Genomic DNA, 24970 nt, shown 5'->3' with positions numbered 1-24970 from the left:
CCCCTGCCATTTCAAGCCACATTTGCATTTGTGATGTAGAAATGTCCTCAACTGATCACATTACCTGATTTGTTTCCGCAACCCCCCTAAATTCCAATTAAGTGAAGCAGTCATCTGCGTATGTGTTGTCATCTGCACATGTGCAATGGCTGTCTGAGCTGTACACACCTCACCTTGACTTCAGCTTGCATTTTCAAATCTAATCAAAGCTGCTTTGAGGGAAAACACTTCAAACAGGAGTATTTCTTGAGAAACTACATGATAGATATGGATTGGGGCTGACATAATGTGTACACAGCTTTGAACATCAGACTTGGAAGCACACAGGAGCTGGAATAAAGGGTAATGTGCACTCAGCCTCAATCCACTTGCTCATTTTCCATTCCATTTGCCCATTTTTTGCCTATGATTCCTATTGCAAGACAATAGTGTTCACTTGCTGACATGGGGCAGATGTTATCAAGGGAGGCATGTTAATTAGATGTTTTGGTCCATGAGTTAATTTGCAAAAGCTTAACAACAAAAACACCCTTCTGCTAATGGTCTGCTTTTCTGTTTACCCAGGCATTTGGAATGTAATTAACCTTCCTGCAGACACTGCTACTTTACATATGCTGTTTGTTACAATGCTGCTAACATTTTAAATAATTATTGTTGCGCTGTGTTCTTTGCCCCTCAGCTTACATTGCAAGGGAAAGGACGTTAATGAATTCCCCAAAACACAGAAATGACAATAGTCATTTGGACACTGGTAACAGGCTACAAGAAATAAGGACAAGACTAGGAGAAAGAATGCCAGTTTATTAGGTCAAGGCTAGTGTACAGCTCTTGCTACTGCCTGGAGCATGCTGGCTGGGGATGATGGGAGTCCAGAACTCCTGTGAGGCATCAGGATGGCCAAGGCTGGGCTAAGCAAGTTATGCATGTACACTCCAGGGACTGCAATGCATCAGTTAGATGTGGAAATACGACAATCCACCAGATCAATATAGATTTGGGCATTAAAGCATACCATATTTTTCTTCAAATATTTGTAAGCAGGGCAGGGAGATCAAACAGAGGCAGAGGAACAATTTTCACCACATCCATCAAGGCTAGAATAGAAGGCAATGGCTTTGAAACCCCAGGAAAGTAGACTGGCATTATTAACCTCCTATCTGCACTTGATGAAGTTGCCCGGTGAGGTTGTGGGAATGCCTTGTGCAAGTCCTGATTCATGATGGGGAAAGTGTGGGAGAACAGTAGTTCAAGGAGGATGTCACATAGGTGAGGGTGAATTAAAGAGAGCACAAGGGGTGCAAAATTCTGCCAAGGTATGGACAAAGCCCCATACCTTGGGGGTGCAAATAATTCTAGACCTTATTTTAAAAGAGATGGATTTCCAGCCATCTTTTCATCTGATAGCACAACGTTGGAGGCTACATTCTGAATGTTGGAAGAGCCCAAGCCTATCTATATTTTGCAGTGATCCATAGTCACTAAAGTGCCTTCCTCAGGCTATGGCCTATGGCAGTGTCCTTCTATGAGAAGCAAGACATTCAGCTAGTTGGACTTTTCTACTTAGTTTCGTCCTTGTCTAGAATCTCTACGGAGAGAATCTCTTCATCACCTTTAGGTGCTGGAGTTATGCAAACCGTAACAGAGTGATCTGAAGATTTTGAGACAATCTTCTCTGTTCTGCTGCAGTCATCTGATTTTTGGGGACCAGCTGGTGAGCTATGAACAGCTGGTGATTTAGGTAGAACTGATCTTCGGGAGCCGGCAGGTGATCTATGACTGGCTGATGATTTAGGTGGAACTGATTTCTGGGAGCTGGCTGGCGATCTATGACTGGCTGGTGATTTAGGTGGAACTGGAGTGGCACTGGCCTCCTGAAAAACAAAGGTATCATGCTGGTGGTTACCTGAGTAAGGGGCATGCTTAGTATCTGGGGCAAGGAGATGTATGGCACAAGTCTGCCTGGAAACAACCCTCACCATTCCAAAAATAATCTATCTTTCTAGTCCCTGGTACGTAGAGACTCTCAGTAGTATTCAAAGAACAAAAGTATATTCTCACCCCATAGCCAAAGTGCTTTTGTTCAGGGTGCTAGCCAGCCAGTTGGGTTACAGGCAGGAAACTAGGAGCTGTTCAGGGCTGAAGAAGCTCTCCCTCTTGACACCCACTGTTCAGCATAAGAATTCAGGAAAATTCTGTGCTCCTGGTATCCACTGAGCTCTTTGGAGGAAGGGGTTTTAGTTGCTTCCTTTTTGTGTTTTTCAAAAAATGTGTGTATTTTGGCAAACATTTAGGTTCACTCAAGCCCATCACTACTTCAGTGACCTTGTTTTGCTACCATCCCCGTTGACACTGGAGCACCGAGCTTGCTGTTAGAGGAAGCTATAAATAAATAGGAAGCACCCTATTTATTTATATGCTTTAGTTTCAGTCCAAGCTTTGAAAACATGCCAATCCAGAGCTCTTGCATAGATTAAGTCTTGCCTAGGGGAAAGGTTGTTTTGTTTTAGAAAGCTAGGGAAATCAGACACATTGAGCCAAAGGTAACAAAGTCCCAACATCTCTAAATGAGAAGTGGCCTTGGGATGCTGGTGCTACTGAGTGGAATGATGGCAGGGCAGGGAGATAAGTGTTTAACCATTTCCCTGCTGCTCATTATATTGTTTTTCAGCTCAAAAACAGCCCTCCTTCAGTTGCTCTTCCCCTGTGGGGTCCCAGCTGTAAAAACACCATGGAACTTCCTAACTTGTTAGGTTCTTCTACCCCATTTCCGGAGAGAACTCACTGTTGACATTTGCAGCTACTTTTTCTGTGCATTTACCTGCATAGCTTTCAGCTCTTTCAATTTCCATCTGATATGAGCCAACCGCCCTTTGCCTCCCATCTTTCCTGCAGCGAATAAGGCGGCTTGGAAGAGCTTAGGAGTCCCAGCTCTTGGAGGAATGATGATGCCTTTGCTTTTGTCATCCTTAGTTTTGCTGTTGTTTTTCAGCATTCTCCTAAGAACAGAAAGGGAAAACAGGTATTTTCACACATTGTTCAGGTGTTGGGAATATTAGGAGCCAATGAGCTGCTGAGCCTAAATTTCAGCTTGGACTCATGAAATTTCGGACTTGATAGAGAGTATGGCTGTGCACAAACATACCAGCACCTGGCTATCCTGCAGCTCACCTGGCCTTCTTCCGCAGCAACTTCTGAGACTCTGGATAATGCACTAAAATTTCATTCAAATCTTTCTTTTCCAAGATGAAAAGGTTAGTAAATCCATGAGCCACAACATTCGCTGTGCGTCGATTTCCACCTCCCACAGCTAGTAAGCTAAGAAAAAGAAAAAGACATCAACTGGGGACTCAATCTGGTTTCCATAACTCAACATCTACTATTGAATACATTGGGGCACTAAGCTTGGCTCCTGTGCCTTTTTTCTCAGCGTCTCCTGAGGACCTCATTCAGCATCAATTCAGCAAGATCTTGTATGACTGCACACTCCACAAGATCTTGTGAGATCTCACCAGAAACCGGTGCCCCTGCCAGCACCGCTTCTCCACTGGCAGCAGGGGTGGCGAGATGCCTGTGTGGAACACCACCTCATGGGCTTCTACTGCTTGAGGCAGTCACCTCACCTTGCCTCATGGGTGGGTTGCCCCTGAACCAAATTGCTCTTCTGCATTTCCATAATGAGAGTTTGGCAGAAGGAGGCATGGGAAATGGGTACAGATTATTGGCAAACTGTATAATTTTTCAGGTGTCATTTTTCAAGGCATCATAATTTGCTCTCTGGGTTCTGCACTGTGCATTCTGCGTTCCTCATTAGGTGATGGAATTCTTCAGAGTTTTGAAAACCCTGTTGTCACCGTCTTTATAGATACAGATTTCTCTTTCTGTATTAATTCAGGAGAAGTAAAAACTCTGCAGGAATATGACTCATGGACAATTGAATAATAAGTATAGCCTATTTCATGCGGATTTCTATGTCTCCAAGAGAGAGCTTCAATTGTTCAGTTAGAATGATCTCATACTTTCCTTTTTTATTAGATGATTTATCTACTTTAATGTGCAATAACTCCACTGAATTTCTCCTATTATTATAGACCCTCCAGTCATTTGTCCAATTTTTTTTTTGGGGGGGGGACGACTTCATACAATCCTGATTGATTAGGAGTGTATTTGTTAGCCAAAGTATATTTAGCCCCCTCTGTAGTTGAAATCTAGAACAAAATCCGATAGTTGCCATGTACATCTCTTTATAGCCATTCAGTTTCAAGATTCAAAGGTGGAAAGGATAGTCAAAGTACCTATATTTCTTTGTTATCAGGACTTCTCTTATCATCAGGGAAATCTTTTTCAGTTGAAGGAAAAAAATTACCTGAAAAATCTGCCGATCTCATTTTGGATGAAAAGTAAGCAAGACTGTACATGACTATACTTTTATCTTTCTGAGCCCCTTTCTTCTCCTTCCTGTTGCCAAGCCCAGTTTCCTCCCCACATCGACATTCTCCGTCTGTCTGACCTTATTTCTCCAAACACAGATCCAGCTTTCAAAGTCACAAGCACCGTTTTCCCATCAGGTCCTCCGAGCACCTTGACTTGCCCGACTTGAATGATGTACATCTCTCTGCCAATTTCCCCCTGAAGTAACAAGGAGGAAAAGTGTTATTTGCAACACCAGGGATCCTTTGCCCTTCAGGTTTCAGACTGACTACCCAAGTTTTAAATGTTGTTCTGTTTATTTTTATTGCTGCTTTCATGTCATAGAATCTTAGAATTGTAGAGTTGGAAGGTATCACGGGGGTCAGCTAATCCAAGCCCCTGTCCCTGAGATTGTCTCATGCTCTACCAACTGAGCTATCAGAACAAAACAACAACAACAACTGTAATTTGTTGAGGGTACTGGGAATTGTTAGCTTTGTAAGGGGTATCACCCATAACAAACTACCATTCCCAGGATTTTTGGGGTGAGGGGGTGAGAGGAAGCCATGACTCTGAATGATGGAGAACAGTACTATCAAGGCATGGTGCAGAAAGGACCGCCAACCACTACAAACATTTTCATAGTCACTGAATCCAAAGTCACTGAAAACTGGGTACTTAAAATGTCATGCAAGTATTCCCACACCTCACCCCTCATTCCACAGTTCAGCTCAACCCTACTTTTCACTTCTTAGACAAAGCTGGTTACCTTCTTGCAGACGTAGTCATTGGGCAGGTACACCACAGATCTGAGCCTTTTCAGCATGTCAAAAATCATTTGCCGGTCACAACCCTGAATTCAAAGGAAGGAAGAATCAGTTGGCTTGTACAAGCATGTCTGGATTTAAGTAAGTGAATCCCTGAGGGGGTGTGGACCATACCTGAAAAAGAGGCACCTTGCTAACAATGTCATAGTTCACATCAACTGCAATGTCCAACTTCATCTTGTCTGGCAGCTGCATCAGCAATTCCGATTCGTCTGCAGCAAAGGAAGTGTAAGAAAGAGTTTGCCTTTCCTGAAACCATGGATTAGAGAATAGCCAGCACACATGTCAGGGGCTCAGGAGCAGAAGCACAGGGAAGGGAGGAAAGGGAGAGCGACCTCCGCGCGAAAGTACTGCAACAGTTACACGACGCGCCCAGCACCGGGCACTTCGGCAAGGACAAGACGGTGGAATCAGTAGCCAGAGATTTTTGGTGGCCCAAGATGCGGGGAGAAGTCGCGGATTACGTCACTAGGTGCGACACATGCCAAAGGGCCAAGCCAGTACACAGACCGCCGGCGGGACTGCTGGAACCGCTACAGACACCGCTCGAACCGTGGGAGAGGGTGGCCCTGGACTTTGTCACAGATCTGCCCAGCTCGCGGGGCAAAACAGCAGTACTCGTGGTCGTAGACATGTTCACCAAGATGGCGCACTTCATTCCTTCCGCGAAAGTGGCCACGGCGGAACAGACCGCCAAGCTGTTCATAGACCACGTGTTCAAGGTGCACGGCCTACTGCGGTCTATCCTGTCCGACCGGGGGCGTCAGTTCATCTCGAGCTTCTGGCGGAAGCTGCTGGGCATCCTGAACGTCAAGATCAACCTAGCGTCGGCAAGACACCCGCAGACCAACGGACAAGCGGAGAGGGTCAACGCCATCATGCAGCAGTACCTGAGATGCTATGCGAATCAACAGCCCTCGACCTGGGTGGACTACCTACCGCTAGCCGAGTTTGCCTACAACAACACGAAGCACGTGTCCACGGGGGTGACACCGTTCTTCGCTAACAATGGGCGGCATCCCAGAACCTTCCCAGGATTAGAGAGAGTAGAGGAGGGGGAGCCACAGGGAGCAGAGGCCTTGGCAGTGGAGTTACAGGAGGTCCACGAGCAACTCCGACGGCAGTTGGAGCTAGCAAAACACGCCTACAAAATGCAAGCGGACAGACACAGGAGAGTTGGGGAAGACATCCAGGTGGGGGACTGGGTCTGGTTAGCAGCCCAGGCAGTGCCGGCCAGATCGTTAGCTAAGAAGAAGCTCGGACACAAGCAGCTAGGGCCTTATCAAGTCAAGGCACAAATCAATCCAGTAGCCTTCCGGCTGACACTCCTGGAGGGTTCCAGAATGCATCCGGTCTTTCATAGATCAGTGCTCACACCCTACAAGGCACCCCACAGGTTCCAGGCGCCAGGGACCGCACCAGACCCACTCAGCGAGGCGCCCACGAAGGGGGGGGGGTCACCGAGGGTGGCGCCACTCAACGAGGCCACAGAGATTTTAGACTCGAGATGGGGGGAAGAGGGGGTTGAATATCTACTAGCCAGGGAAGGTACCCCAGCAAGCGACAACAGGTGGGTTCCTTACTATGCGGTGGAGGAGAACTACCTCAAAGACGAGTTTCATGCACTCTTCCCACACAGACCCATGCCGGCAGATTACTTCGATGAATATCTTTTCACACCCACACTCTCAGCCAGCACGTTCCAGGGGTTCTCATCAGCTGAGGAAACGGCGCCAGAGACTACCTCTCCAGAGGGATCGGTCTCGGGTTTTGGCACAGACCTATATTGGTGGGAAGATCAACCGGAGGTGGGGTGGAGCAGGGAACTGCCGGGAGGGTCCTTGCACGCAACGTCACCCGAGGCAACAGGGGGAGAGGGGGACATGGACGTGTTGGGGGAGGATCCTGGGTTCGAGCACACCTGCTGAGAAATGGAAGCAGAGGAGATCGACGTTGACGAGCCCGTCACGGACTGGCAGAATCCAGCCGGCTGGCTGCACACCAGGGGGGATGAACTGTATCCTGCACTCACCCCCACAACACTGGAGCACCCGGAACCCACACCAGAAGAGGGGGAGGGGGAAGGGGGGGCTTCGAGGGGGGGATGGATGTCAGGGGCTCAGGAGCAGAAGCACAGGGAAGGGAGGAAAGGGAGAGCGAAGGGGAAGAATCGGAGGGCAGCGTAGGAGAAGATGACAGTGGCCCGAGAGATTCCATGAGCCTCTCCAGCGAATCGGAACATTCACAGAAGGGGGCGCCGGTGGCCAGGGCAAGGGGGGTCCCAAGGGGGACACTCCAGAAGCAAGGGGCCAGCGGGGACTCCCAGAGCAGCAGTTGGAGATCAGGACCAGCTTCCCCACCAGAGCATAGTGGGGGGGAAGAGTCCCAGATATCGGGTCCAGCGTATCCCCCACCAGGGAGAGAAGATGAGTCAGGGCTGACCACGCCTCCATCGGAGAGTCAGGCAACGGAGGGGAGGTCAGGTCCAGCCAGCATCCCGGAAGAGGGAAGCAGTGATAGAAGCAGTGTAACGGTCAGGAGGAAGGTCACTGGGTTGGCGCGAGAGCCAAGTTCAAATGTACAGGCGAGCGGGACAGTAGAGAACGAGGACTGGGAACCAGGTCCTAAAGCCCGTCGGAGGCAGGGGGAGGAGTCAGGCGACTCAGCGTCAGAAGAGTCCAGAAAGGGGAATGCCTCAGCGGGCAGGAGGACCCAGCGGAGGAGAGAGCAGAGGAAGAGGTGGAGCAGGGCTAGAATCTTAAACTGGTGTCAGGGGGGAGGAGATTCAGACGGAACTTCGACGGTCTAGGGTTTAAGACGTAGATCTGCACGCTGCGGCTTTGAAATGGAAACTGAACTTTAATAAAGACTTTTGTACATAACGACGACCTGGCGTTGGTCCTCTGTGAGCTGGGACCTTGGGGCAGCTCTGATAGCACATATTTAAAAACTCAAATAGCAGCTGCTTAGAGTGGATGACTGATAACTAGCGGGATCTCAGGAGTCAGGGAGGAAGGATTAAACCTTTTCTCCCCTGCAGTAGTCCAGACACCAACAAAAAAATCACTCCTCCAAAGCTGCTATTTTCATAGGAGAAAAAGGTCCTATTGGCATCAATGAAACCATAGCAGGGAAGGAAAAGGTTAAATTTCTCACCCTGCTTGTAATTATCAGTCTCTTCCTCCCCACCCCCACCCCACCCCTGTGGCTGCTACTTGTGTCATTCAATTCACCTGAAATGTAAGTATGCATTCAATATTATGGCTAGTTTGGCCCTAAACTGGGGTAGCCAACATGGCACCCTCCAGTGGTTGTTGGACACCACATCCCAGCAGCCCCTGCAGCCAGCCAATAAGTAGTGGACAGGGATGCTGGGAACTGGGGCCAAGCAACATCCAGAGAGCGCCATTTTGGCTAGCCTTGACCTAAGCCGTATTGAACAACCAGAGGAACACCTTACAAAGCCAATATTCAAAGCCCTAGTTCAGTCTTACCCAGCATGCCTTGAGAGTGCCAAGTGTACTCATACCACGTTTTGACTCTATTCTGAACAGATCGGGGGATTTTGTACAAAGCCATGTATCTAATTGTGTTGTCCATACAGCTCCGATAGTATGTCTGTCCAGCGGTGGCAGCCCCAACAACATCTCTCATCTGTGTGAGATAAAGAGAAAACCATTCAGGGAATTTTTGTTCAGCATTGCTTACCTACACCATTGAACTATCTCTGCCTTCCTCAACCTAATGCCTTCAAACTAAAGCTTCCAAGCTTCAGGTGGCTGTGCTGATGGAAGTTGATCATGGGGCAGTGGGGGGTTGGGGAGCACCAGTTCACAGAGGGCTGAGTTACTAATGGGAGTACCTTAAGTTATAGTTCCCAGAGTCCCCTGTAAAGAGGGACTGACTGTTAAGCCACTGTGGAAATTGTAACACTGTGAGGGGAATAGGGGCCTCCTAACAACTCTCAGCACTCTTAACAAACTACAGTTCCCAGGATTCTTTGGGGGAAGCCATGACTGTTCAAAGCAGTATAATTGTGCTTTGAATGTATAGAGAGAATGTAGCCTGAATTAAAAAAACGGCTAGGCAAGTAGCCACAAATTTCTTCAGTCCTGAAATAAAAGCAGAACTCATGTTGAGATGTTTTATTGTATGAGATTGTAGGGTAATTTCTTTCTTTCTTTCTTTCTTTCTTTCTTTCTTTCTTTCTTTCTTTCTTTCTTTCTTTCTTTCAACTGGAACATGATACCTGAATGGTGGCCATTCACTTTGTAGAGTCGAGAGCCTGGGAATGCCTTGATGTTAACTTTATCCATGAATAGGCTGGGAAAAGTCCCAGTTTCCACACAACAGAGCCCAACACTTTCTAAGCATCTGCTTACATTCTTAAAGAGTTTCCCCTTCCCCAGCATTGTTTTAACAGACTTTTAAAATGTGAATACTCCTCAACTCATGCCAACCAGGGCAGAAAGTGGGCGAGTCAAACTGCAAATTTTTACTCTGCTGCCTCCAGACTGGTGTAGCAGAGATGCGTGAATAGCACCCATTGCCAATAGCTGGACCCCTCCCCACCCTCTAAAATGCTCTGTTTCAGGGGTTTATTGCTGGCCATCACTAGCAAGGGTACTGCCAATGGTAGCTTCTGCCCGCAGCTTTTGGTGGGCACAGTGGGGACCTCTGCAGTGGCAGAGGCACCCTGTCTGCAGAGTCCACTGCATCCTAACCCCCTCTAGGTTGGCAGAATCAGGGCAGGGGGAGGAACAAGGATTGTTGTGTACTGAAAAGGCATGGATTGTTTTCTTACCTGACCTATCATGACAGAGAAAGCAAAGACACCTGTGAAGTAATTGAGCAGCTGAAAGATGATCTCAAAGAGGGTCTCTGGGTCTGGCAGTCCTCCAATTGTTATCAAAGTCTTGACAGCCCAGTAATAACAGCGGATATAGCTTATAAAAAAAAGATATGAGAGGATAAGAATGCCCAAGCAACTGATCTACTACTGCTTTTATCCTGTAACAATGAATTATACCAGCCTTCCCCAACCTAGTGCCTTCTAGATTTTTTGGCTCTATGATGCCGGGGGTGATGGGAATTGTAGTCCAAAACATCTGGAAGGCACCGTGTTGGGGGTGGTTGGATTATAGCAATGCAGAAATGAAATATATAATGAGTACCTGTTTCCTTCCCCATTGTAGACCCAGGCAGTTGAGCCCAACCCCTGAGAGGAGGATGCCCAGTAATATAAACATGAGTTCACATGTAAGCTGAAGAGCAGGTAGGCTGTGATCCTTACCACTCTACAAAGAGGGTGAAGAAAGACGACAATGTTAACAAAATACTCTTTAAGTTGTTCTCTAAAACAATCTCACTTTTCATGTCTGCATTCCCATTTGCAACCTATAGAGCCACTGGTGGTCAATTGTACTTATGTATGGTCTTAGGAAAAAATAGCTTATATTATAGTGATTGTTATATGGTAGTTACACTGGATATGCCAATGGAAAGTAGGCACTTTGGCCCTCCTATTCCATAAGTTTGCCTTCATACAGATTTTCTTTGAGGAGCATCATCTATGTGCAACTTCAAAAATAGTTTTAAAATGTGCAGAGGTGAGAAGGGGCTAGGGGTGGTCGCTGGAGGTCTCCCTGTGAAAATGTAGTCGGGGCAGAAGGCAGATTGCCATGAACCTAGTGAGTTCTAGGGAAAAAAGGCATTGGCCTTATCTAAAAATCTGTCTAACCCCCACCCAGTTTATACCATAACAGATTGGTTAGGCTTTAAAGTGCTACGAGATGCTTGGTTGTTTTCACCTCAACAGCCCAACACAACTGCTGCCCTCTGAAAAAAACGTCGCATGCTGTGAATTCTGGAAATAATGGAATTACATTAGACAATGTAGATCAACATGCAGCTTTTCTCTTCAGAAAGTCTCAGGGCTCATCCAGGCTTCTGCTCATCCCACTGCTTTCACCCAGGGAAGCCTGATAGAGCAAATTTGGTTTTCCTCTTAATGATGCTTACTCTGTTTTCCACACTAAAGAGTGGGTTTTATTGAGGAAAGCGGTGGGGCAAATGGAAAAACACTTGGATCCATGCTTTCTAGGCACAAGACAAGTTAAGGGTAGGTGATCCCTCAGTTTTTGGGGGGGGGGAAATCAGTACAGTGGTACCTCGGGTTACATACGCTTCAGGCTACAGACTCCGCTAACCCAGAAATAGTGCTTCAGGTTAAGAACTTTGCTTCAGGTTGAGAACAGAAATCGTGCTCCTGCAGCGCGGCGGCAGCAGGAGGCCCCATTAGCTAAAGTGGTGCTTCAGGTTAAGAACAGTTTCAGGTTAAGTACGGACCTCTGGAATGAATTAAGTACTTAACCCGAGGTACCACTGTACAAAGAGAAAGTTATGAAAGGAACTAAAATGCTGCAGTGCTCCTGAGTCTCCCCTCTTCCTATAGCAGCTGCATTCAAGAGTGAAGAGGGTCAGCATCAAAAGCTTACCTCACCTGTAAACATATGCCTTGCTCAGAATAGCTTCAAGCCGATTGTTAAACTCAAAGAAGGCCATGTACTGTGAGACAGAATGAAAAGTACAGATGAGCACCAAGAGCAGTTCAGGGACAAATGGAGAAATATTTCACAATAAAATTAGCTGGAAAAGCTCCCAGCACTTTTTCTTAATTACTGAAATAATGATTTGGTGGGTGTCCCTTCAGCAGCACCTGAATCAAATTCCTTGAAAGTGCTTTGAAGGGAAGGTACCTGAAAGGTCATCAAGATCAACCCACCTCCTGATGCTAGAAATCCACTGCCACAGAATTCCTAGCAGGAGGCTATCCAGCTTCTGTTTTAAAATGTCTAAGAAAGGAGATTCAGGTAGGTAGCCATGTTGGTCTGATGCAGTCGAAATAAATTAAAAAATTGTCCAGTAGCACCTTAGAGACCAACTAAGTTTGTGCTGGGTATAAGCTTTCATGTGCATGCACACTTCTTCACATACACTGAAACAGAAGTCACCAGACCCTTATATATAGTGGGAAGGTGGGGTGGGGTTTTTCTTACACATGCTAAAGCTATTTTTGGTCATCTGCATACTATCCCATGCTTTTTCCTGTAGGACTAATGCAGTCGTCAACAGGTTTACCATACCCACTGAGTCAATCACCCATCTCCTACTACCCTTCTGAGAAAAACCCCACCCCATACTTAGTTGGTCTCTAAGGTGCTACTGGACAATTTTTTAATTTATTAAGAAAGGAGAGTCTGCCACCTTCCAAGGCAGTCTATGGTAGCAATGGAAGGATCTGCAAATTTAGGATCTCTGGATGAGCCCAAAGTGACAGCCCTTCAAATATTTAAAGGTTTCAATAAATACCTCAAGTGCATTTCCCACTTTCAGCAAGCCCAGCAAAAAAGGGAAAATGTTCTTCCTTCCCCTCCCTGTTTTGCACATCTACTAAAACACAACAAAAAGAGTTTTGAAAATAGGTTGTAGGAGCGTAACTCCTGACTCACCTTTAAACAGCGAGGCAAGCGCAAGAGAGGATGGAAACCCACTTTGAGGTAAAGAAAATCCAGTGGAAGAAGGCAGATCACATCCATCTGGAAAGAGGCACACAGCCCACCCCCCCAAAAGATATTAGCAACTTGATCTGCCAACACTATCACTGCATGTAATTTGATGGCACCTTTAAATGGCTTTACAATACTTATTGTGTTTGTCATCTCAGCATCTCTGCTTTTCATGTGCGGAACTGGAGCTAGGAGACAGTGACTTGCCTCTGACCACATAATGGTGTCAGGCAATCCAAGTGGGGCGAATGCTTCCCATCAGAGGCACAAAGAGAGCATTCAGCACCTGTTAAAAGGCCACCGTGCAGGAGCTAAGAAACCAGGGTGGTTTTGAAGGGCAAGGGAAGAGATGCAAGGGGAACAGAGGGATGAGGTAGAGGCCAGGTGTGGTGTAGTGGTTAGAGTGCCAGGATAGGACCTGGGAGACCAGAGCTCAAATCCTCATGAAGCTCACTGGGTAACCTTAAGCCAGTCACTGTCTCTCAGCCTGACTTCCTTCATAGGGCTGTTGTGGGGATTAAATGGGAAGTGGGAAGACCACACCACTCTGAGCTGCATTAAGGAAAGGTGGGATATAAATGTAATAATAAATAAATGAAACTAGAAGGGAAAGAGGCAAGTTATAAAGGGACATTTCTGCTGTCTCTGCGAGGACAACAAGGAGGAGGGAAAAATAGGAAGAGGAAAAAGATGGAAGGACCTGGGGCTCTTAGCCCCAGAGGTGAGCCGGAAAGAGGGAGGGGGTGAAAAGCAACAAGCAGGAGATGAAACAGTGCAAAGGGACAGCGGAGAGGAAAGATATTCAAGGCAAGAGCCTGGGAAACAGGAAGATGGGAGAAAAGACAGCAGGAGGGACAATGTTGCATGTAAAACAAATACAGTGGCATCCTGTGATGAAAGAGGCCAGCCAAACTCTTTGAGTAAGGTCCCCATCAGGAGAAACCACCAGGGGCTCAGAGCCCCAGGTGGTTTCTTCTGTACTGAGATCCTTCATCAGGAGATTCCAGATATTTGTCAGGTTCAGCCCTGTCCAGACCTTGAACTTAAAAGTCTCCTCAAAGTAGGACTGTTTGCAACTTTGCAAAGCACATTTGTTTACATAAGTGAATTATATCAAAAACAAAACTACCATTTTAATATTTGATTGTGGCATGGATGAGCGCTTCATATAACTAAAATTGCTGTAGTTGAACTAAAATGATGCAACTCTTAATTTCTAGGCACTGATCATTTTACATACGACAGCCTTCCCCAAACAGGTGCCCCTAAGCAGCTGGGGAGGGGGCGCAATGGAAGTTGTAGTCCAAAACATCTGGAGGGTGCCAGCTGGCAGAATGCTGAATTAAAACAAGTAAGGAAAATGGTACAGACCTTGAAGCGGCCTGACTTCAGATAGTTCTTCCTCATGGCCTTTTTATCAGTCTGGAAGAGGAGGCAAATGGAGAAGGGGCATCACCACTTGTTTCATAGTGGAAGAAGAGATGCATCCATCAGAGATTTGCAAATAATGGGCAGCCACACGGCCAGGAAAGAAGCAAGGAATGAAAGCCTGTCCACCAACCAAAATTTAAAATATATTATGGGTACCCCCACACTGGCTGTTTCTGTCAGATCCAAAGTGTCCACAGCTAAGAGAGGTCCTTGGACGGTGAAGATAAACAAGCTTGCCCAATGGCAGGGCTGGGGAACCTGTGGCCCTCCAGACATTGTTGGAGCCTAACTCTCATCATCACTGACTATCGGGTGTGCTGGCTGTTGGAAGTAGAGAGTTCAACAACATCTGGAGAGCCACAGGTTCTTCATTTATGGTTTGTGATCTTTAGCCACACAGGGTTTTCACAGAATCACAGGGCTCATCCACATTGGCCTGTGCCTAGAAAGCATGGGTCTGAACAATTTCCCCCTTGCCCTACTATATTCCCAGGGAAAACCTGTTCTTTAGTGATAAATTGGAAACCAACATCAATCCATAGAAAACCCAAATTGCTGTTTGTTCCTAATGAGCACGAAAGAATCGTTTCCCTAGGGGGAAGCAGTGGGACAAGAGGAAGTGTGGATAAGCCCATAGGATTGTAGCACTGGATGGTTCCCAAAGGGTGCTCTAGCCCAACCTCCTGCAAAGCAGGAGTCTCAACTAGAGAATCCCTGAAGGATGGCCATCCTACCTTGGTTTAAAAAACTCAAATGAAGGAAAGCCCACCACCTTCTGAGGTAGTCCAGTCCATTGTGCAACAGCTCTCACCATCATAAAATTCTTCCTGCTGTTTAGTTTGTATCTCCTTTCTTGTAATTTGAATCTATTTGTTCAAGCAGCAGAAAACAAGCTTGCTCCATTTTCTGTGTCACAGCCCTTTAGATATTTGAATATGGCTATAATCTCATATAGCTTTCCCCTGGGGAAACCTGTGGTTTAGCACTGAATCAGAACAAACTGCAGTCAGGTTTTCTGCGGATTGCTGTCTGCTCCAATTTAGTGCTAAGGAGTGTGTTTTCTCGGGGAAAGTGGTGGAGCAAAGGAATGGAACAAGCAGGAAAGTGTTCAGACCCATGCTTCCCATGCACAGGACAAGTAGAAGTGTGAAAGGCCCTCAGTCTTCTCTTATCCAAGCTAAACATTCCCAGCTCCCTCAACTGTTCCCCATAAGGCCTGGTTTCCTCATAATGCTTGGCTTTCTCAAGGACTAAAAGGTAAAGGGACCCCTGACCATTAGGTCCAGTCGCAGACGACTCTGGGGTTGCAGCGCTCATCTTGCTTTATTGGCCAAGGGAGCCGGCGTCATGTGGCCAGCATGACTAAGCCGCTTCTGGCGAACCAGAGCAGCACATGGAAACGCCATTTACCTTCCCGCTGGAGCGGTACCTATTTATCTACTTGTACTTTGACATGCTTTCGAACTGCTAGGTTGGCAGTAGCAGGGACCGAGAAGCAGAAGCTCACCCTGTCGCGGGGATTCAAACCGCCAACCTTCTGATTGGCAAGTCCTAGGCTCTGTGGTTTAACCCACAGCGCCACCCGCGTCCCTTTTAATCCACAGTGCCACCCGCGTCCCAAAACGTCAGGGGCTAATCCAGTAGAACAAAGGCCTTATGGGTGTCACTTACTATGATGTCTCCTCTTTGGACAAATTGCAGGCGGACCTGAAAGATGCTGATATCCAAAATGTAGATGAGGTCACAGAAATAGTCCACAGCCATCCAGTAATAAACATTTGCAGGTGTTTGGAACGGGAAAGCCCAGCGGACTGGAATCAGCCAGCAGTTCCAATTCCATGCCAAAACCACAATGAAGAGCCACAAGATGTACATCAGATCTAGAGTGGGAGGGGAAAACCCAGAACAGACTCAGGAGCTCTGCTAGTTGCCAAGAACTTATCCTGCTTCTCTTGTTTAGGGTAACTCAGTGGAACTATAGGAACTGAGCACAGCAGCATGGGGGTCCAAAATAAAAGGACCTCAAAATAGAAGGCAAACCAGTTCCTGTGGGATCAGAGAATGAGAACTTTGTGCAAGATTAATTAGTAGTTCTCAACCATAAATGTGCTCCATGAATGTTCTCCACTATAGTGCTTTTTTTGCTATGAATAAAGTTGATTAAGAGATGGAGCCATTCCAGCACCCACCTCTCAGTTTAATCGTGAACTCACTGGGTGGCCTTAGACAAGCATTTATCTCTCAGCATTAGGTCTCCATCTGAAAATCTGAAAATCTGGGGACATCTACACACTGGCCTAGGGATTCCAGGTAGGGATGGAGCAGGAATTTGATTCTGTTTGCATTTGAATTGTTTGGAATGGATGAAACAGTCTATTTCTGGTCTCTGTCAATTTTGAATGCATCTTCACACACTCCATCCCATTTCCATATTAACCTCCAATATTTTAAAAGAGGTATGTAAATTTGTATTACAATACAACACATGTGTTATGTCACAAAGCACATATAGAATATTTGTGAATTTCTAAATGTATTTTGTACTAAAATGCACCTTTTAAATGCATTTTGGTATTTTTGGTATTTTATTTTTTAGCTGAGCACTTTATAGTGCAATTTGAAGGAGTGTGGACTTATCCAAAGGATCATTCAGGAGGTTTGAATGAAGTTGGCTGACTTAAAAATGGAGTTCACTGCTTTATCCCTCTTCAGTGCCTGTTTCCAAAAAGAGATGCTCAGCATCAAGCAACCTGCCCATCAGCCTCTGGCCTGTTCCTGTTAGAATTCCTGCTCCATGATTGCAGTCATGGGATTTTTGTCTATCACATGACAGTGTCTGTTTTGACTCCACAAATGGGAAGTGACGGAGACAGGATGTTTGTGTTACTGTGTTCCGTGAAGTGGGACTTTTGTCCTTTGTTCACTCTCTCTGCTGTCTGATGCTAGAGAGAGAGGGAGCCATGTTGCAGTGCTCCGGGCGTGTTTATATCTAAATAAAGTAGATTAGCCCAAATGCTGAGTTGCTGAGGTCTGTTACGCAAGCTGCGAAGACTCTGCGGATCCCTAAGCGTGCCGATGTCTGTTGGCATCGGTCGCTGTAATGTTCGGGCAGAAGAAAGCTGTTGAAGCTCCCAAATGAAAGACCAGGAGGGAGAGAACATGTCAGTCGGGCATGTGTCTCTGCCAGGGTCCTACTCGAGAGTAAGACAAGCTACTGACATGGCCATCCCCCCCCTGCTTAATATTCTACAGCAGGCTCTTCGGTCAAAAGCCCATTCCAGGTACTCACTGGTGAGTGGGTCAATGCTGCTGGGGAACTGGCATTTTCTTGCACGTGGGGGACTTTGCTTCTTTCCACCCTTCTCACTCGCTCCCTCTTTTTCTTCTGGAGGCTTTTCTTTGGAAGGTGCTATGGGAACAAGTGAAAACCAGGCAAACTTTGGAATCAAAACCATTGTTTTTAGCCAGCCTTTGACCATCTTAATTGATACTAGGTGTGCAGAGGCTGCAGTTATTCAACAGCGAGAATAAAAAATCTCTGCACATGCTTGGGCACTGTGGTGCCAACCTGGTGTCCTCCAGATGTTTTGGACTGCAACTCCCCTCAGCTCAAGCCAACTGGGGTAGATAGGACCAAGAGTCCAAAATGTCTGGAGGGCATCAGGTTGGGAAATGTTGCTTCTGAGTCTTTAATCATTAGACACAGAAGGCCTGGGTTGTTTTCCTCCATGTACTTTGGTGCTCAAGTTACCCATCTTCTGGTGATGGTCATGCCCCCCCCCCCAACTCACACCCAGAGTCAGTTTTTACATGCAGCTGATTTCTGCTTCACCTAGAAGAACCTGGTATCAAAGGATGGAGAGAGAGTGTGTGTCTGGAAAGTTGCTGCGCCCATTTGCTAATCAGCAAGACCTTTGACATAGCAGCCAGCGGGGTCAGCTATCAGGGTCCAGCAAAGCTTATGCTGCCCATCCTAAGGAAGCTGAAGAGAAGCTAAACCCCTGCTGCAAAGTGCTAGTTTGATTGAGTCCAAGCTTTGCAAAGCTTTTTTATGCTTCAGTTAAGTAAGTGCACTATAGCTTCAGAAACCTCAAAAGTCATGTTGCAATAAGCAATTGGCCACACTTGAAAAGGAGCTTGTCAGAAGGTGACAAGGAGCAGAGAGATGTTTCAGAAATAGGTTGAATATCTTTAACCCCCTGCTAGACACAGGACAACACCCCCCCCCAAAAAAGGAGAGCCTTCAAGTTTTGTAATAGATGGTGCTGGTCTCACTTACACGCCACGGGGGTTTCCTCGTCAGAAGAAGCATCTGGGTCAATCAATTTCTCTTTCACTTTCTCTGTTCGGTCTTTAAAGAGACGCACCAGTTCTTGCAGACGGTCATTGATAACTGCACTGTTTTGGCTTGCTGTTGAGCTGCTGCGATCTGGCAAACTATAGTGAAACCAGGCCAGATATTATGAATGAAAACTTTCCCATTGCTTAATGCTATAATCACCAGAAGTGATATTATGAATGAAAACTTTTCATTGAACAATGCTATATTAATTAATTCTAGGCCCAATTTTAGCAAGTTGTAGTGAAGGAGGGACCATTTCTCCTCATATACACATTTTTTAAATGCAATTATGCCTAATATACCAATATTTGCAAGCAATTTTCTCTAATATAATACAGTTTCGTATGTTGTTTTCAATAATATATGTATTTTACGCACTTTGCTCTAATATACACATTTTGTACATACTCATATTTTGATAGTTTTGCAAAATTCAGAGAAGTGCAGATTTAGAAGGTTCACCTCTTTTCAAATTGTGGATTATTTTGGGAATCACAAATTAGGTACATAAATTGTGAACTGAAACCTAATTTCTTCCACATGCCAAGCTGTAGGTCTTCTCCATCTTGGTGCCCTCCAGATATTTTAGACTACAACTCCCATCAGCCCTGGCCAGTGTGGCTATGCTCCCATCAACTTCAGCATCATATGACTGGGGTGGCTAGCTAGGACCAATAGCAGCTGTAGTTCAAAATATCTGAAGGTCACCACCAAGTTGGGATGGAGGCTATAGGCAGATGAATTATAGGTTTCTTACTCACTGGTGGGTAGCTTTTCAGTGTGGCTTGACTTTCATTCATTACATTCTTTGCTTTTCAGCCTGGAGGGCTGGAGTACACTCTAGAAAAGTCTGTCATGCAGCCTTCTCCTGCAGCCTATTATAAAATAAGGAGGATATGGCTATCAATGACTAGTAGCCATGATTGCTATGCCTCCGAATATCAGTTGTTGGAAGCTACAGGAGGACAGAGTGTTCTGGAGGTCAGTTCCTGTTTGCCTGTTTCTCACAGAGGCATCTGATTGGCCACTGTGAGAAAACAGGATGCTGGACTAGATGGGCCATTGGCCTCATCCAGCAGGCTCTTCTTATGGTATTAGGAACTGCTGGACACTTACAAGGGAAAGCATATCTTGCACTTTTTCTAAAAACGCTGCGCTTGTCTTGCTAACCCTACAATGTATCTGATGTTTATGGTCTGCAGACCAAACAAACTAAGCTACTACATGCTAAAGATGCAGTGAGGTCAAACTAGCTCTTGTTTGATGTAAACATACTGCAAAGATAACATGTAAGAACCCCATGTTTGCTGCCTGACTTTCTTGGAGAAAGGGTAGAATATAAATGCCACGTATAAATGAAAGTCTCTAGTGTTGTACCAAAGTGATCCTTCTCTCTGTGGACTGGAAAGGTCCGGCCAAGCTTTGACTGGTGAGGGGCTTGGAGATGGCACTTTCAGCTCCTCCACACTCTCCTCCTGGGAAGAGCGTTTCCTCCTGAAATGGGGGGAAAGAAAGAGGTCAGGTATTTTTTGGTACACACGATCAGAACATTCTCTCCATTTAAAAAAGTGAGTCCTAAATTTAGTCCACACTGATAGTATCAATGTCTTGCTGTTGCTGCCTTGAAACAGCAGCTTCAGCTGTGAGATTGTCCTTGGCCCTGGTAGCTCAGCTGTGATCACAAACTAATGTTATTTCGGAGAACTAATAAGATGCAAGCAGATTAAAGGTTGCCCATAAAAGGCACCCCGAGTCTTTAGAAAGAAACCACTTTAACAGAGTGGCAGACAGATTTAGGACACTTGACAGAAAAACAAAATAAATAACAAACAAAGAAGTTAGCAACTAGTTGTTGGCCCATAGGATAATTCAGCCTTTGGTGGCCTGTTGCCCTCTAGACATTGCAGATTTACAACTCCCATCAGCCTCAGCCAGTGGGAAGATATTGGATCAGCTCTGACATAAGCTTTAAACCCATTTATGCACCCCAGCTGTGTACCCAAAGGTATGCAAATGCTTATCCCAGGTTTGTATCCCAGTTACAAGTCAATGCTCCTCGATAAATCAAGAATCTGCATGGATGCTAAATGACAGGTTTTTGGACTTTTAGGTTCTAAAACATTATGGGTGCATACCTCTTGGGAGCCTTGGCTATAACCGGTACAGCGAGGGTTTGGGGTTTCTTTGGTGGTGAGGTCTGAGCACGGCCGGCAAATACTGGCAGCCCTGAAGAGCCATTCTTGGGATTCCTATTCTTGATGTTCACAGTGGGGTATCTCCCTGATGGCTGTCCTTTGGCAAGAAAATATATGAAATGAGCCAGAAGAAAACAAGAAGACAGATAAAACCAGTGGATACATCACTAGCAGAGGCTCCTCATACCAAAATGTTCAAGATGTAGGTCCTTTACTGATCAAAAGACACCTGAAACTACAACCTCCTAATTCCCAACTGTATTTTCAGACACCTTCAGTAAACATAGCCACCTCTTAAATGTCCTATCCCAGGTTTATACAGTTTCTTTTCCATGCAATTCAAATTATACTATGGCCAAAGTATATAATAAATTTTGTGGGTTTTTTTAAAAAAATAAAACAAAGTTTTTGTGTTATTATTTTTCATGAACCAATTCAAAATATTTTAATTTTTAATACTTTCAACGGATTGTGTTGATTGTACACTGTTCTTGTATACTGATTGTAATTACATAGTATATAATTGGTTGAAATAAAATAAATAAAATATATTTAATATTTGGAGTATAAATTCTAGTTATAATACCCTGATAAAGTAAATGTTTATATCATCTTGTTGATTCTGTGTTATCATGTTAAACTGTGTCATAGATTCATATTGATACCCTTTTGTATTTAGATAACTATCTTGTAGAACTAACAGGAATAATTAACTGGAAGGTATAAATGCATTCAAATGTACAATTATTGCTATGAAAAGTTAGGCACATTATTCAAATATGACAAGTTGTTTCAAATACCAAGAAGTTTTATTATTCCTTCCTGTAGTGATAGGAAGCACATATTACTTTTCAGAGATAATACCTTAGTGCAAACTCCAAGCAAGCTTTTATGCAATATTTTTAAATATACTGTGAATTATTATTTCTTCAAAATTAATTAACTTAGCTTCTTCAAAAAGCAGCACAGGACTATTTGCAAAAGGGCTTTCAAACATCCCCCGCACTGTGCTTTGAAGTCCCAACAATGGGACTTCAAAGCACAGTGTCACCTGATGTCACTATGGCTTTAGGGGATTGACAGGTGGACAGCCCTATCCACCTACCTCTCAAAACTGCATTCACCATGCTATACATATTAATGCTCCTTGAATTCATTTGGGACTGTTTTCAATGGTAATGGAACAACTGCCCAGTTGTGTTTGGTTTACATTTGCTTTTCATTTTTTAAAATAAAGATATGTATTTTTAAATTGGGGGGGGGCTCCAGAGTTGGCACATAAGCATCTGGATTGCTGGGCAGAAATGGTTCTCCACCCCTACTCTAAAAGGTATACCCAAAAGGGACAGGTCTTGCCTGCCACCTTCAACAGAGCAATTTGTGAAGCAAGGCCATTTGCAACCTTCAGCACAGCAGAGCAACTCTTGGCCTTTTCTCTTTTGATGCAAAACTGAATCACAGCTACACGTCTGGAAGTTATGGCTACTGGATGTACATGTATTGAAGCAGACACAAGAGACACACACAGGCAGACGAAACGAAGGAAGCCTGACACACAAAGCTGCACGCACAAAGCCATGGCAAATGCTACGTTACCCTGGGTGTGAGAAGATGACCCTTCTTCCTTCAAAAAACTGGGGTTCGTCACACCAGCCTTTTGCTTTCTGGCGACAAGGACAGGGATGCGGGAGGTAGTGGCAGTGGTGGAGCGGTAGCTGGGGACGTTGGGCAGCTGCTCGGCTAGGCTGTGACGGGAGGGGGAGGAGCTAGGATGACTGAGTGGCTTGTCATGCACCAGGCGGGCTAACTCAACGTCGCGGTTTTGCTTGGACATGGTGGGGCTAGGCAGCTAGAGGCTCCAAGCAAGGGCCAAGGGGATCTGAAGCTGCAACAAAGCAAACATAAAATCACATGAGAAAAATGGTGTTGCTCAGTTCCAAACCAGCCATTTCGTGTGTGTGTGTGTGTTATGCACAATCATCATTGACCACAGTATGATCTCATTTGACTCGTGCAACTTCAATGATACGTGGTTGAAGGTCAGTTGATTGAAATTCTGCAAGTTAAATTCATGCAAGGTGGAGAACTTTTCCTAGCATGGAAAGAGCTTTGAAGGCTTCCACTTTGGAGGGGGCAAGGACTGCTCAGTATGCTGCTCTGGAAGGCTAGGGATGCTCACAATGGGGAGTATACTAGTTTTCATATACATCTGAAACCCTTAGAACTGAACCAATATGTAAGATGTGATTATATGGTTATAAGTTGGGATGGAGAACATCCTAAACCCTAGAAATTAATAAATGGTAAGATTTTGTTTATTTGGGACATGAAGGGTATATACAACCTGCAGAGGAATTCCTGGGCTAGGAAAATGACCTGGCCAAGCTAGGGTCATTAAGAAACAATAAAGTGCCATTGAGGGCCATTGGCAATGCAAGAGAACTGTCCTCCCCCGCCCCACCCGAAGGTATGAAGACAGACAGGAGATTTGGAAAATTGTCAGGGTAACTGGGCCTTGGATTCCAGCACTGCACTGCTGTGAGGAACAAGTTCCTCTTGAGATGATCATGCTGTAACATCTGGACTCCATTTGTACTGAAGGTACAGTACAAATTTGTGGATAAATCTTATTTCTTAAAGCTACAGCAGCTTTCAACACATCTTCAATTCTCCAAAGGAGCACAGGCCCTGGTTGAGGGACAAGACCCCTGGAATCCTGTGCACAGCTTGACAGGGATTGGGGTGGCCTGTAACAATATTGTATTTTTGAAGGTGCACAAACATGCAAATGGAGTCACTTCAGAGGCAAATTTTGATGTGGTGGTTACACCACCACTCATTCCCCAAAGAGCTTGTGCAGCTTCAAGCTGTTTTACAAACTCAGTCCCCTAAAATGTTCCTTATTACTCTGTTGGACTTCTTGGTCTCTGTGACCAGCTTTGTAACAGCTGGAGATTTCATGACCATAATGCAACCTTGTTGGTTTATAATTAATTCAATATTCACATCTGTGTCTGCACACTCAAGACTCATAAGCTTGCAAAAAATGTCCAATACCAACCTTCATCAGCCCAGTGCCACCCAGATGTTTTGGACCACAAGCCCCATCATCCCTGGCCACTGGCCATACTGGCTGCAATTGACAGGAGTTGTAGCCCTAAACATCTGGAGGGCATCAGGCTGGTGAAGGCTGCCTTAGGCCAAACACTCTGTGTATGCTCACAGGAAGAGAACAGCTCTTGCCTGCTCAGAGCTTTGTGTCCACATTGCAGGCCTCAACAGGATTGGACCAGGCACATTCTATATACAGTACCTTGAGGTGTAACTAAGGTTGCTTCAGTTTCTTCCTCTTCTACCTTAATTTAAAAAACAAACAAACCACAACATTATTCTGAAGAACATTTCCTGTTTTGAAAACCCAGGTTCTGTCTTTAAACAGACTTTTGTTATGTTGTGACAGTGTGCCCCTTCCCTATTTTATAAAGCCATCTTATGGGGCCATTTTATGGGACAAAAGACCGGATATAAAATAGCTTTTATAAATAAATAAATAAATAAATAAATAAATAACCAACCAACCAACCAACCAACCAACCTACCTGTGGAAAAGGGCCTAAGTTGGCATCCAACCCCTTGACTTTGCCTGAAGCAGCTACCATGAAGGTGCAGCTATCAGAGGCACCCCTATAAGGGACAAAAGAGAGACAGTCAGACAGCAATGATTAGCAAATCCTGAAGTCCCAGGGATCTTCTTGTCCTACTGAAGCTAATGTGTGTTAGAAATACCCTGGAAGAATAAGAAGATTTACAGGGCGGCTTTCCATTTGAATATCGACTATATAGGCCCACAGCAAAGGTGGACAGTGCCTGGTTCTTGGCATTCCTACTAACAAGGATGACCCACTCCCCCTCTCAGGCTAAGTTCATAACAATATACTTAAAGCACTATGTTAAAACTTTAAACAATCATGGCTTCCCCCAAAGAATTCTGGGAAGTGTAGTTTGTTCAGGGTGCTTGGACTTGTTAGGAGGCCAGACTTCCCCTCACAGAGCTACAGTTATCAGAGTTCTCTGGGTAGAGGGACTACCTATTAAACCACTCTGGGAACTGTTCAGTGAGGGGAATAGAAGCCTCAATACTATTTAAACTTGTAGCATGGTGCTTCAGATGTCTGGTGTGAATGTGTTCCCCCCTCTCTG

The 24970-nt window shown here is 45.3% G+C and overlaps 1 protein-coding gene across 1 annotated transcript in view; it reads right to left on the bottom strand.

The window, feature by feature from the left end:
- Positions 1 to 781: 781 nt before the first annotated feature.
- The window catches only part of CNGB1 (cyclic nucleotide gated channel subunit beta 1), a gene marked incomplete at its 5' end in the record, with an annotated part of 68978 nt that continues 44789 nt past the window's right edge, over positions 782 to 24970 (bottom strand). The window contains 19 exons of the mRNA XM_081871540.1: positions 782 to 1871; positions 2819 to 2996; positions 3169 to 3315; positions 4508 to 4626; positions 5177 to 5260; positions 5349 to 5446; positions 8729 to 8888; positions 10039 to 10180; positions 10409 to 10531; positions 11737 to 11801; positions 12746 to 12832; positions 14174 to 14224; positions 15905 to 16113; positions 17523 to 17642; positions 18513 to 18670; positions 19953 to 20069; positions 20711 to 20867; positions 22367 to 22619; positions 24370 to 24454. Of these exons, the coding sequence (XP_081727666.1) occupies positions 1557 to 1871; positions 2819 to 2996; positions 3169 to 3315; positions 4508 to 4626; positions 5177 to 5260; positions 5349 to 5446; positions 8729 to 8888; positions 10039 to 10180; positions 10409 to 10531; positions 11737 to 11801; positions 12746 to 12832; positions 14174 to 14224; positions 15905 to 16113; positions 17523 to 17642; positions 18513 to 18670; positions 19953 to 20069; positions 20711 to 20867; positions 22367 to 22619; positions 24370 to 24454 (2668 nt within the window). The 3' untranslated portion in view covers positions 782 to 1556. The remainder of the gene's footprint in view (positions 1872 to 2818; positions 2997 to 3168; positions 3316 to 4507; positions 4627 to 5176; positions 5261 to 5348; positions 5447 to 8728; positions 8889 to 10038; positions 10181 to 10408; positions 10532 to 11736; positions 11802 to 12745; positions 12833 to 14173; positions 14225 to 15904; positions 16114 to 17522; positions 17643 to 18512; positions 18671 to 19952; positions 20070 to 20710; positions 20868 to 22366; positions 22620 to 24369; positions 24455 to 24970) is intronic.

The sequence above is a fragment of the Podarcis erhardii genome (genome assembly GCF_964252035.2).
Source record: "Podarcis erhardii genome assembly, chromosome: 7".
Classification (NCBI taxonomy): domain Eukaryota; kingdom Metazoa; phylum Chordata; class Lepidosauria; order Squamata; family Lacertidae; genus Podarcis; species Podarcis erhardii.
The sequence above is the reverse complement of the archived record's forward strand: the minus strand, read 5'-3'. Positions and strand labels throughout refer to the sequence as shown.